The sequence below is a fragment of the Oncorhynchus nerka genome, linkage group LG9b (assembly GCF_034236695.1).
Source record: "Oncorhynchus nerka isolate Pitt River linkage group LG9b, Oner_Uvic_2.0, whole genome shotgun sequence".
Classification (NCBI taxonomy): Eukaryota; Metazoa; Chordata; class Actinopteri; order Salmoniformes; family Salmonidae; genus Oncorhynchus; species Oncorhynchus nerka.
In genome coordinates, this window is record NC_088424.1 from 1796856 (window position 1) to 1810126 (window position 13271).

The 13271-nt window shown below is 42.7% G+C and overlaps 1 protein-coding gene across 1 annotated transcript in view; it reads left to right on the forward strand.

The window, feature by feature from the left end:
• Nucleotides 1-230: 230 nt before the first annotated feature.
• Nucleotides 231-13271, forward strand: part of LOC115114797 (vertebrate ancient opsin-like) — a 94686-nt gene continuing 81645 nt past the window's right edge. The window contains exon 1 of the mRNA XM_029643301.2: nucleotides 231-600. Within this exon, the coding sequence (XP_029499161.1) occupies nucleotides 231-600 (370 nt within the window). The remainder of the gene's footprint in view (nucleotides 601-13271) is intronic.

Genomic DNA, 13271 nt, shown 5'->3' on the forward strand with positions numbered 1-13271 from the left:
CTGCGGTGTGTGTGGATTTTAACTACCACATGGTGGAGCACAGCCTTATCAAACTTTGTTCTGGTTTTAAACCATGAACTGGGAAACAAAGTTCTACATTTGGAAAACATATTATTCAAAACAAAATGTTTCTCTGCAATCAACCTTAATGGATTGTAACTCAGAATCCCACATTTTTCGTCTCTCCTAAAAATGCCAACCACACGCTTGTGCTGAGAAAACGGATTGCAATGATTGTGCCCAACGTGAGCGTCGGCGGCTGCACAAGGACCAGTAGCGCGCTGTGTGCGGGTGCTGGAGACAGGAATCTGGAAGCGTCATACCGCACCACCCTAAGCCCGACCGGGAACCTGATAGTCGCTGTGTGTTTGGGCTTTATTGGTACCTTCGGATTCCTCAACAACCTCCTGGTTCTCGTCCTCTTCTGCCGCTACAAGGTGCTGCGCTCGCCTATCAACCTGCTACTAATGAACATTTCCTTCAGCGATCTGCTTGTGTGTGTGGTGGGCACTCCGTTCAGTTTCGCGGCAAGTACGCAAGGAAGATGGCTCATAGGAAAAAGTGGATGTGTATGGTACGGCTTTGCCAATTCACTATTTGGTAAGTGTACTACAGAGTTGCTTCATTATTAGCGTTTGGTTATGTTTCAAATGTGGTTGTGAAAGAGATAGGCTATCCTCGATGTGGTGTGCGCTTTTGGAATCTGGCCAGCACAATGCGTAGAGGGGATATGCTTGGTAGATTTGTTTTATAGTTTAATTTGAATATCACAATTGCATATCGATAGTCATCAGTTCCAACCGTAGCATGCAGGCCTAGATGAATGATGGGTTCTTTCTATTGAAACTTCCATATATCATCAATTAATATCTTGTTTCGACATACCCTTCTGAAGTCTGACTCATTTGTGATATATATATATCTTGTCATACACGTTAAATCAGGCTAGTTAAACATTATCTCTGCTTGATTAAACTGCATTATGGTGTTCACTGTAGGTAGGCTACATGAAAATAGCTCTGGCATCAAAAATTAATATTATTTACAGTGTTTAGACATTTTGTTTAGTCTTCATTAGTGTTTAAAGTGCACGCCCGACTGTGTTGTGAGTCAAATTGGTTATTTAGTCTGTTAAAATATAATCGTTTTCACACGATTCATATGCGGTCTTCAAAGGATAATGAAATGCATGTGAGGGCACCAACAGGTCGGCTATCATGTCCTTTCAACGACCAGATTGTTTTAACAACAGTGTGCTGTCTGTCACATTTTTTGTTGGGAGACTGTAGCAAGAGTGCAAGATTGTAAAGTCGAAGATAGACTCACCATAGGCTTCCTCGCCAAGAATGAGAGTATAGAATCAGTTGTATTGCACGGGAGATGCTTCAAGAGCTTTAGTCAATCAACTGTGGCGGTGTGTGTGGATTTATAGCTGTCTATTTACTGATAAACCATGCAGTGATATGGTCCGATGCCTCTAGTGTAAAACCATGACATCTGACACGTTTATAACCAACACGTCAATGTTTAAAACTTAAACATTAGGCATTTAGGCACATTAGGTATTTTGATTTGCTATTATTCTCATCTTAAACACAGGCGTTCAGAATACAGAATTAATCATGATAGTCAGCCTTTTCCAGTCAGTTCCAACCAGGAGGACATCTATATCTCCTGAGTGTTTCGATTTTAAACACAAGTGTTTACTTTCCTAACATCCTGTTTTGAGTGCATCTAATCATTAGAAATGTATGTGACCTTCCATGTTTTTTATTCAGTTCAGTGTTAGGAATGTCTGTCACCTAACCTACATTTCAGCACAATTTAATTTAATAAATATTTTTAATTGAGTGGTGTTATTACTCCACCTTGTTAAATGTATTTCTGTTAACTCAGAGTGAAAAAGATGTAGGAGGGGCCTCATAATTTTTCCCAGTAAGCTTTGTTGCACGGAGATTTTTAGAATAGTTTGTTTTAATATCTATTTCATTTCCTCATGCACATTGATTAATGAATCTATACAAAGACAAATAACTGACATTTTTCTAAACTAATCAAATCTGTTAGCTAGTCTTGTTTATTAATTCCATCACCATAGTAGTCATTCAGGGTACAGGTTGAGTGTGATAACATATTCAAATTCTTGAATATCCTCCCTCACTTCACAAACCAGCGTATTGTGACATGCAGGTCTGATGTGGCCCGTGAGCCAGGATTTTCAGACCGCAATGTCGAGGATAACTAGGCCTAAACTAAAGGCATTATGTAATGTATAAGATGTTGCCATAAAGGGTTTACTTTTAATTGAAACAAATTCACTAAGGCAGTCACTTGGTGAAAGCTTCAGGACTATAATTTATGTAATGCAACAACCAGGTCTGTCACTAACAAACACAGTCATTGGTGGGTCTCTCATTCACTCAAAAGGCACACTGGGAAATATGAAAATACGTATTTTTACACCCCACAGTGTAAAAACACTCCCAGTGTTTAGTGTTTTAAACCGAAGCACATTGTGAGAATAAACATGTTAATGTGTTTAAGTGTTACAGCGAATAAACATGTCCTGGTGTTTACGATCTAAAAACACTGACATGGTTTCATTGAAATTCTAAATCCCTTGACGCATTTAAAAAGTGTTTCAGAAAAGTGTTTAGTGATGTGTTCAGATCATAAACACTAGGCTTTACACTGTACCTGTAAGGTTTTCCTGTGGTGAAGTAGAGGCGGACCAAAACGCAGCGTGGTTATATTGATTCATGTTTAATAAAAACAGATAAACATGAACACTACAAAACAATAAACGTGGAAAACCAAAAACAGCCCTATCTGGTGCAAAACACAGAGACAGGAACAATCACCCACAAACACACAGTGAAACCCAGGCTACCTAAGTATGATTCTCAATCAGAGACAACTAATGACACCTGCCTCTGATTGAGAACCATACTAGGCCGAAACATAGAAATACCCCAAAACATAGAAAAACAAACATAGACTGCCCACCCAACTCACGCCCTGACCATACTAAATAATGACAAAACAAAGGAAATAAAGGTCAGAACGTGACAGTACCAGAGATTCAGGGTACCAATGACTTAATTTCCTGTGATTTCAAGCTAACTGAAATAATCACTTCAACAGTGACTCCGAGTAATTTTATCAGTCCTACTCTGTGATGCTGCTTCAGTCCCTCACAGATGTCTGGAGTTTGGAATTGTGCCATATTGGCTTCTCATGAGTTAAGTTGTCTGAGTGTTAGATCATGAAGGTTATGTAAATACTCCACTGGGGCTTATTCAGAGATATCGGTCTGCCTCTTTGTGTGGTTTTTACTGTTGTTTTTGGAGTTGGGCACCCTCCTAATCTCTCCTAATTGCCCGAAGCCCAGCTCATTTGCTGCCTTGCACATTAAACTGTCCAAAGTGCATTAGTCCATCCAACCAGGCCTCAATAGGCTGTAAAGGAAGATTCACCAATGTTCCTGTGATCTTTTTCTCGATATAAACACAAGTTTATTGAAACTGGCCATATGTGGGCTGCTCGGGTTGTTCTAGGCCAGAACCAGTGCATATCCTCTTTTTATAACATCTCAGGCTCTCTGCTATCTTTATACAACAGCATTTAGCAGCTATAGCTCTTTTTAATAGTCTCCATAAGCCTGTTTAAAACAGCACTGGCAAATGTGTCCAGACCTGCATTAATACCCATTGGCACCATTTTAAAATAAAATGTCATGTTTCAACCCAGTATTGTACATCCAAACCAGTTTTAACTGCCCCAATCACACCCAATACTAGTCCCTCTCCTTTGACCACACATTATAAAAGCTAGAATGTCAGCCCATAAGACATGTTGTCACGAAGATATATACCTGTTTTCCATCTGCCCCTTAAGAGATGCAGGCAGTGCAGAGACATTCAGTGGGCTAAAATCTAAAAATGGCACATCCAACTTTGTATCATGAATTTAATTTAGCTAAACAATGCATGTTCCATTAAAAAGCTTTTCCACACTGGTTTGGCAGTGGCGGTGAGCCATGGCGAACAACAGAATACAACCATCATTTAGGCCTATTAAATACAGATGCATTTTTCATTAAAAAAATATATGTTTAGTGATACTCCTGCATGGTTTAATTCATTCATTTTTTGGGAAATTAAGTTGAAATGTACAGATTTTTTTTAGTTTCTTCTCTTCAACGGCTTACTTCTAAAACAAAAAAAAGGGTACTTTTCGGTAGAGCTATGGGCAGTATCATAAAATATTTACAACTTAATTTCATACAGAAACATTGTTAGTGCATCCCTTCAGGTTAGATAAGTGGTATCCTTGTGACATTGTTAAAACTTTTTATATTCACAGAACTATCTTGACTTTTTCTCTTCTTAAATAGTTTTTTGCCTCCAACTTGAAAGGAAGCTCACATAGCATCACACCAGCTCCCGGAGTTTAGGCTGGGATATTTCATTGTGATCATTTCAAGTCTCTTAGTCTTGATTTATTGCTTACTAAGTTACCCACTATATGAGACATTCAGTGGTTCCGCATTACTTAACCGAAGTGATAACAGTATGTTCCACAAGGAGCCAATTTACTAACCCTTTGACAAGTATTGGCATCTGAATCTGAGGCATGGTCTGTGGTCGCTAGGCACTGTTGCTCCCAGACATCAACAAGGCTCGATTTTCCATTGGCTGTGGCTGAGGAATTACTCAAGAGTCACTCTTGAAGTGATTATTTCTCCGTTTCAGTGTTATGCACTCATCAGGCTTGTAGGATTTGTCTTATGCAGGCTTGTCAGAAAAATACTCAGTGGAAGAACAATCATAAATGTATCATAAATCATGCTTCTAAGAAATAATCACTTAGAGGGGAACAAAACAGAAAGTATACACATTTATAGTATACACACAATTTAAATGTGTTTGGTATCAAATATTTACGATAGTGTAAAGCAAGAGGCTGCAGTAGTCAGCACCCACACATATACTGTTAAGCATCTTTCCATATACACAAGCGTTCGCTAAGCTGAGCTCTGCTGCAACATGAAATCAAAATAAAATAAAATGTTATTGGTCACATACACATGTTTAGCAGATGTTATTGCGGGTGTAGCAAAACTTTCGTGTTTTTAGCTCCAACAGTGCAGTAATATCTAACAATTTCACAACAATACACACAATACACACACATCTAAGTAAAGGAATGGAATTAAGAACATATAAATATTTGAACGAGCAATGTCAGAGCGGCATATAGTAAGATACAGTAGAATATAATCAAATCCAATTTTATTTGTCACATGTGCCGAATACAACAGGTTGTAAACGCTTACTTACAAGCCCTTAACTAACAATGCAGTTTTAAGAAAAAAAGTGTTAAGATAAAAATAGAAGTAACAAATAATTAAAGAGCAGCAGTAAAATAGCAATAGCGAGGCTATATACAGAGGGTACCGGTACAGATTTAATGTGCGGGGGCACAGGTTAGTCGAGGTAAAATCTACATGTAGTTGGAGTTAAAGTGACTATGCATAGATAATAAACAGAGAGTAGCAGCAGCACAAAAGAGGGGGGAGACAATGCAAATAGTCTGGGTAGCCATTTGTTTAGCTGTTCAGGAGTTTTATGGCTTGGGGGTAGAAGCTGTTAAGAAGTCTATTGGACCTAGACTTGGTGCTCCGGTACCGCTTGCCGTGCGGTAGCAGAGAGGGCAGTCTATGACTAGGGTGGCTGGAGTCTTTGACAATTTTTAGGGCCTTCCTCTGACACCACCTGGTGTAGAGGTCCTGGATGTCAGGTAGCTTAGCCCCAGTGATGTACTGGGCCGTACGCACTACCCTCTGTAGTGCCTTGCAGTCAGAGGCCGAGCAATTGCCGTACCAGGCAGTGATGTAACCAGTCAGGATGCTTTCGATGGTGCAGCTGTAGAACTTTTTGAGGATCTGAGGAACCATGCCAAATCTTTTCAGTCTCCTGAGGGGGAATAGGCTTTGTCGTGCCCTCTTCATGACTGTCTTGGTGTGTTTGGACCATGATAGTTTGTTGTTTATGTTGACACCAAGGAACTTGAAGCTCTCAACCTGTTTCACTACAGCCCAGTCGATGAGAATGGGGGCTGGCTCGGTCCTCCTTTTCCTTTAGTCCACAATCTTCTCCTTTGTCTTTATTGAATTGAGGGAGAGGTTGTTGTCCTGGCTCCAGGTCTCTGACCTCCTCCCTATAGGCTGTCTCATAGTTGTCGGTGAACAGTCCTACCCACTGTTGTGTCATCAGCAAACTTAATGATGGTGTTGGAGTCATGCCTGGCCATGCAATCATGAGTGAACAGGAAGTACAGGAGGGGACTGAGCATGCACCCCTGAGGGGCCCCCGTGTTGAGGGTCAGGGTGGCGGATGTGTTGTTACCTACCCTTACCACCTTGGGGCGGCCCGTCAGGAAGTTCAGGATCCAGTTGCAGAGGGAGGTGTTTAGTCCCAGGGTCCTTAGCTTGGTGATGAGTTTTGAGGGCACTATGGTGTTGAACCCGAAGCTGTAGTCAATGAATAGCATTCTCACATAAGTGTTCCTTTTGTCCAGGTGTGAAAGGGCAGTGTGGAGTGCAATAGAGATGGCATCATCTGTGGATGTGTTTGGGCGGTATACCATTTGGAGTTGTTCTAGAGTTTCTGGAATAATGGTGTTGATGTGATCCATGACCAGCCTTTCAAAGCACTTCATGGCTACAGACGTGAATACTACGGTCTGTAGTCATTTAGGCAGGTGACCTTAGTGTTCTTGGGTACATGCTTGAAAAATGTTGGTGGTATAGACTCAATCAGGGACAGGTTGAAAATGTCAGTGAAGACACTTGCCAGTTGGTCAGAGCATGCTGGGAGTACACATCCTGGTAATCCATCTGGCCCTACGACCTTGTGAATGTTGACCTGTTTAAAGGTCTTACTCACATCGGCAACAGAGAGCATGATCACAGAGTCGTCTGGAACAGCTGACGCTCTCATGCATGTTTCAGTGTTACTTGCCTCGAAGCGTGCATAGAAGTAATTTAGCTCACCTAGTTGTCTCGTGTCACTGGGCAGCTCATGGCTGTGCTTCCCTTTGTAGTCTGTAATAGTTTGCAAGCCTTGCCACATCTGACGAGCTTCGGAGCCAGTGTAGTACGATTCAATCTTAGTCCTGTATTGACACTTTGCCTGTTTGATGGTTCTTTTATAAACATCCGGGTTAGAGTACCGCTCCTTGAAGGCGTCAGCTCTAGCCTTTAGCTCAGTGCAGATGTTGCCTGTAATCCATGGCTTCTGGTTGGGATATGTACGTACAGTCACTGTGGGGACGACATAATCAATGCACTTATTGATGAAGCCAGTGACTGATGTGGTGTACTCCTCAATGCCGTCGGAAGAATCCCAGAACATTTTCCAGTCTGTTGTTAGCAAAACAGTCCTGTAGTTTAGCATCTTTTTTATTGACCGAGTCACTGGTGCTTCCTGCTTTAGTTTTTGCTTGTATGCAGGAATCATGAGGGCTAGCTTTGTACGCATCTCTGTGTGTGGAGTAAAGGGGGTCTAGAGTTGTTTTCCCTCTGGTTGCACATTTAACATGCTGGTAGAAATGAGTTTCCCTGCATTAAAGTCCCCGGCCACTAGGGGCTCTGCTTCTGGATGAGCGTTTTTCTTTTTACAGCTAATTGAGTGCGATCTTAGTGCCATCATTGGTTTGTGGTGGTAAATAGACAGCTACGAAGAATATAGATGAAAACTCTCCTGGTAAATAGTGTGGTCTACAGGTTAACATGAGATACTCTTCCACAGACGAGCAAAACCTTGAGACGTCTTTTGATTTCATGCACCAGCTGTTGTTTACAAATATACATAGAGGCTGCTGTTCTATCTTGCCGAAAACGCATAAAACCCGACAGACGACTCAGTGAAACACAAGATATTACAGTTTTTAAAGTACCGTTGGTAGGATATACGTGCTCGTAGTTCGTCTCTTTCATTATCCAATGATTGTACGTTGGCCAATAGGGACCGATAGTAAAGGCAGATTACCCACTCGCCGCCGGATCATTACAAGGCACCCAGACCTACGTCCCCGATATCTCCGTCTCTTTTTCCTGCGAATGACGGGGATGAGGGCCTTCTCTTGGTGTCTGGTGTAAATCCTTTGTGTCCGACTCGTTGAAGAAAAAATCTTCTTCCAGTACTGGGTGAATAATCGCTGTCCTGATATCTAGAAGCTCTTTTCGGTCATAAGAGACGGTGGCAGAAACATTATGAACAAAATAAGTTACAAATTGTTGAAGGAATTCTAAATTCCTCTGTGTTATTTCCCAATCAGAATTAAATACTCTGTCAATGCATTCAAAGTGTTTGTAAGACCCTATATTTTTATAAGAATGGACAGAGCCCCGGTCTCAAAAGTCAGGTAACAGCGTTAAATTCAAGAGAGTACATACACATTTTTCCACAGGTTATTAACTGAAAATGACGTCAGCGTTTTCTAAATGTTCTATCTCTTCATGACACTGGTAGAGAGGCCCTATAGTTCTCGAGCCTTCCCTCCTCGCCTGAAGCCAAGGTCAGTCAGTGTAGATAGCATTCTAGACAGTCTGGAGATAGTCCGTCCCTGCCATCTGGAGATAGTTCGTTCATTTGTACCAAGGCACATCTGTAAAAGTTTGTGAGTGATTTAGTTACCAAGCCAAATTTCTTCAGGCTCCTGAGGTTGAGGTGGCACTGTTGCGCCTTCTTCACCACACTGTCTGTGTGGGTGGACCATTTCAGTTTGTCAGTAATGTGTACACCGAGGAACCTGAAGCTTTCCACCTTCTCCACTGCGGTCCCATCGATGTGGATAGGGGGTTGCTCCCTCTGCTATTTCCTGATGACCACGATCAGCTCCTTTGCTTTGTTGACGTTGAGTGAAAGGTTCTTTTCCTGGCACCACACTCCCAGGGCCCTCAGGTCCTCCCTGTAGGCTGTCTCGTTGTTAGTAATCAGGCCTACTACTGTTGTGTCAAACTTGATGATTGAGTTGGAGGCATGCATGACCACCCAATCAAGGGTGAACTGGGAGTACAGGAGGGGGCTGAGCACACACCCTTGTGGGGCCCAAGTGTTGAAGATCAGCGAAGTGGAGGTGTTGTTTCCTACCTTCACCACCACTCAGGGGCGGCCCATCAGGAAGTCTAGTACCCAGTTGCACAGGTTGGGGTTCAGACCCAGGACCTCGAACTTAATGATGAGTTTGTAGGGTACTATGGTTTTGAATGCTGCGCTATAATCAATGAACAGCATTCTTACCTAGGTATTCCTCTTGTCCAGATGGGATAGATCAGTGTGCAGTGCGATGGCGATTGCATGGATCTGTGGATCTATCGTCTGTGGATCTATTGGGGCGGTAAGCAAATTGAAGTGGGTCTAGGGTGTCAGGTCAGGTAGTGAGTGCTACAGAAGTGAGTGCTCAGTGTGTGAGTGCTTAGTTCAGGTACCTTAGCTTTCTTGGGTACAGGAACAATGGTGGCCATCTTGAAGCATGTGGGGACAGCAGACTGGGATAGGGAGAGATTGAATATGTCCATGAACACTCCAGCCAGCTGGTCTACGCATGCTCTGAGGACGCTGCTAAGGATGCCATCTCGGCCGGCAGCCTTGCGAGGGTTAATACGCTTAAATGTCTTACTCACATCTGCCACGAAGAAGGAGAGCCCACAGTGGTCGGTAGCACCATGTTATACTCGAAGCAGGCGAAGAAGGTGTTTAGCTTGTCCGGAAGCAAGAAGCCAGTGTCCGCAACGTGGCTGGTTTTCCCTTTGTAGTCCGTGATTGTCTGTAGACCCTGTCACATACGTGTAGTGTCTGAGCCGTTGAATCACGACTCCACTTTGTCTTTGTACTGACTTTTTGCCTGTTTGATTGCCTTACGGAAGGAATAACTACACAGTTTGTATTCGGCCATATTCCCAGTCACCTTGCCATGGTTAAATGCAGTGGATCCTGCTTTCAGTTTTGGTGAATGCTGCCATCTATCCACGGTTTCTGGTTAGGGTAGGTTTTAATAGTCACAGTAGGTACAACATCTCCTATACACTTCCTGATAAACTCAGTCACCGTATCAGTGTGTTCGCCGACATTATTCATTATTCTCAGAGACTACCCAGAACATATCCCAGTCCGCGTGATCAAAACAATCTTGAAGTGTGGATTCCAATTTGTTAGACCAGCGTCGAATAGTCCATAGCACTGGTACTTCCTGTTTGAGTATCTGCCCATAGGAAGGGAGGAGCAAAATGGAGTTGTGATCGGATTTGCCAAAGGGAGGGCTTTGTAGATATCCCGGGAAGTTGGGGTAGCAGTGGTTGAGTGTTTTACTAGCGTGAGTACTACAGTCAATGTGTTGATAGAACTTCGGTTGCGTTTTCCTCAAATTTGCTTTGCTAAAATCCCCAGCTACAATAAATGCAGCCTCAGTATATGTGGTTTCCAGTTTGCCTAAAGTCCAGTGAAATTCTTTGCGGGCCGTCGTGGTATCGGCTTGAGGGGGAATATACACGGCTATGACTATAACCAAAGAGATGTCTCTTGGGGGGGAAATACGGTCTGCATTTGATTGTGAGGTATTCTAGGTCGGGTGAACAAAAGGACTTGAGTTCCTGTATGTTATCACAATCACACCATGAGTAGTTAATCATACACCCCCGCCCTTTTTCTTCCCAAATGTATTCCTGTCTGCGCAATGAACTGGGCTTTGGGTATATCCCTAGAGAGCCATGTTTCAGTGAAACAGGGTATGTTACTATCCCTGATGTCTCTCTGGAAGAAAAGCGTCTCCGTGAGCTCGTCAACTTTATTATCCAGAGACTGAACATTGGCGAGTAATATACTCGGACTTGATGTCCACTCCGAATCCCTCTTCTCTGCCGGCGGTGTTTTGGATCAGCCTCTGGAACAAAGGATGCGATTTGGGAAATTTGTATTCCTGATCGTAATGCTGGTAATGCTGGTGAGTTACCGCCGCTCTGATATCCAAAAGATCTTCCTGTCTGTAAGAAATAACACATAAAAAAAACAAAATACTGCTGCCCTATCTATCTGCACCGTTTTCTTGGTTGTTTTTCTTGACAGCTGTTTGACAACAAATACTGACAAGGATAACCTCTCACTTCATATTCTCTTTCAGGCCAATTCAGAGGTGAGGTAAGTGTACACAACTCAGACTTTCATGTAAAATCATTAATTGATGTCAATGGGTGACTTATGTGGAAATTTGTGTTAAGTGTGCAGATCTCAAGTTGTAACACCATCTTTATTCTATGTTGTTAGTTGCCCAGCATAGGAACATCATATCGCTGAATAAGCAATCTACCTAAAGAAAAGCACACTATCTTACCCTCCCTCAAGAAGCTGTGCTCATGACATTAGCATGACATTATGACATTAGCTTTGGTTTTGAGGCTGTAAAACAGTTGAATGTTGCATACATCAGTCTCGCCTTTGGACCTGAACGGCCATTATTGTAGTTAAGTGATGTCTGGAATGACTTTAGAACCTGCTGCCTCAACTTAATGGCCTGAGATGAGAACTCAGCAGGTTTAAGACCGGAAAACATTATTGCAGTCACACATCTTATTTCACATTAAAAGGGCTTGCTTAGTTAGCAGCCCTGGGCAACCATTTAGCCAGTCCAACTCCTCTTTGCATTTGTATCCTTATCTCGCAGTGTCATTGTCCTCTATTATATTGAAAATCACTTCCTTCCTCTTTTTGAACTTCCTTTCCCCCATCATTGCTTCGTGATCCTGCATACGGTAATGCACTACATGACCAAAAGTATGTGGACATCTGCTCGTCGAACATCTCATTCCAAAATCATAGGCATTAATATGGAGTTGGTTCCCCCTTTGCTGCTATAACAGCCTCCACTCATCTGGGAAGGCTTTCAGCTAGATATTAGAACATTGCTGCGGGGACTTGCTTCCATTCAGCCAAATTAACATTAGTGAGGTTGGGCACTGATGTTGGGCGATTAGGCCTGGCTCGCAGTCGGCATTCCAATTCATGCCAAAGGTGTTGGATGGGGTTGAGATCATGGCTTTGTGCAGGCCAGTCAAGTTCTTCCACACCAATCTCTACAAACCATTTCTGTATGGACCTCACATTGTGCACAGGGGCATTGTCATGCTGAAACAGGACAGCCTTCCCCAAACTGTTGCCACAAAGTTGGAAGCACAGAATCGTCTAGAATGTCATTGTATACTGTAGCGTTAAGATTTCCCTTCACTGGAACTAAGGCGGCTAGCCCGAACCATAAACAATAGCCCCAGACCATTATTCCTCCTACACCAAACTTTACAGTTGGCACTATGCATTCGGACAGGTAGAGTTCTCCTGGAATCCGCCAAACCCACATTCGTCCCTCATACTGTCAGATGGTGAAGCGTGATTCATCACTCCAGAGAACACGTTTCCACTGCTCCAGAGTCCAATGGCAGCGAGCTTCAAACCACTCCAGCTGACACTTGGTATTGCACATGGTGATCTTAGGCTTGTGTTCGGCTGCTCAGCCATGGAAACCCATTTCATGAAACTGCAGATGAACAGTTCGTGCTGACGTTGCTTCCAGAGGCAGTTTGGAACTCGGTAGTGACTGTTGCAACCGAGGACAAATTATTTTAAGCGCACTTGGCGGTCCCGTTCCGTGAGCTTGTGTGGCCTACCACTTTGTGGCTGAGCCATTGTTGCTCTTAGACATTCCCACTTCACAATAACAGCACTTACAGTTGACCGGAGAAGCTCTAGTAAGGGCATACATTTGACAAACTTACTTGTTGAAAGGTGGCATCTTATGACAGTGCCACATGAAAGTCACTGAGCACTTCATTAAGGCCATTCTACTGCCAATGTTTGTCTATGGAGATTGCATGGCTGTGTAATATATATACACTTGTCAGCAACGGATGTGGCTGAAATATCCAAACCCACTCATTTAAAGGGGTGTCCGCATACCTTTGTATATACAGTGGGGCAAAAAAGTATTTAGTCAGCCACCAATTGTGCAAGTTCTCCCACTTAAAAAGATAAGAGAGGCCTGTAATTTTCATCATAGGTACACTTCAACTATGACAGACAAAATGAGAAAAGAAATGCAGAAAATCACATTGTAGGATTTTTAATGAATTTATTTGCAAATTATGGTGGAAAATAAGTATTTGGTCACCTACAAACAAGCAGATTTCTGTCTCTCACAGACCTGTAACTTCTTGTTTA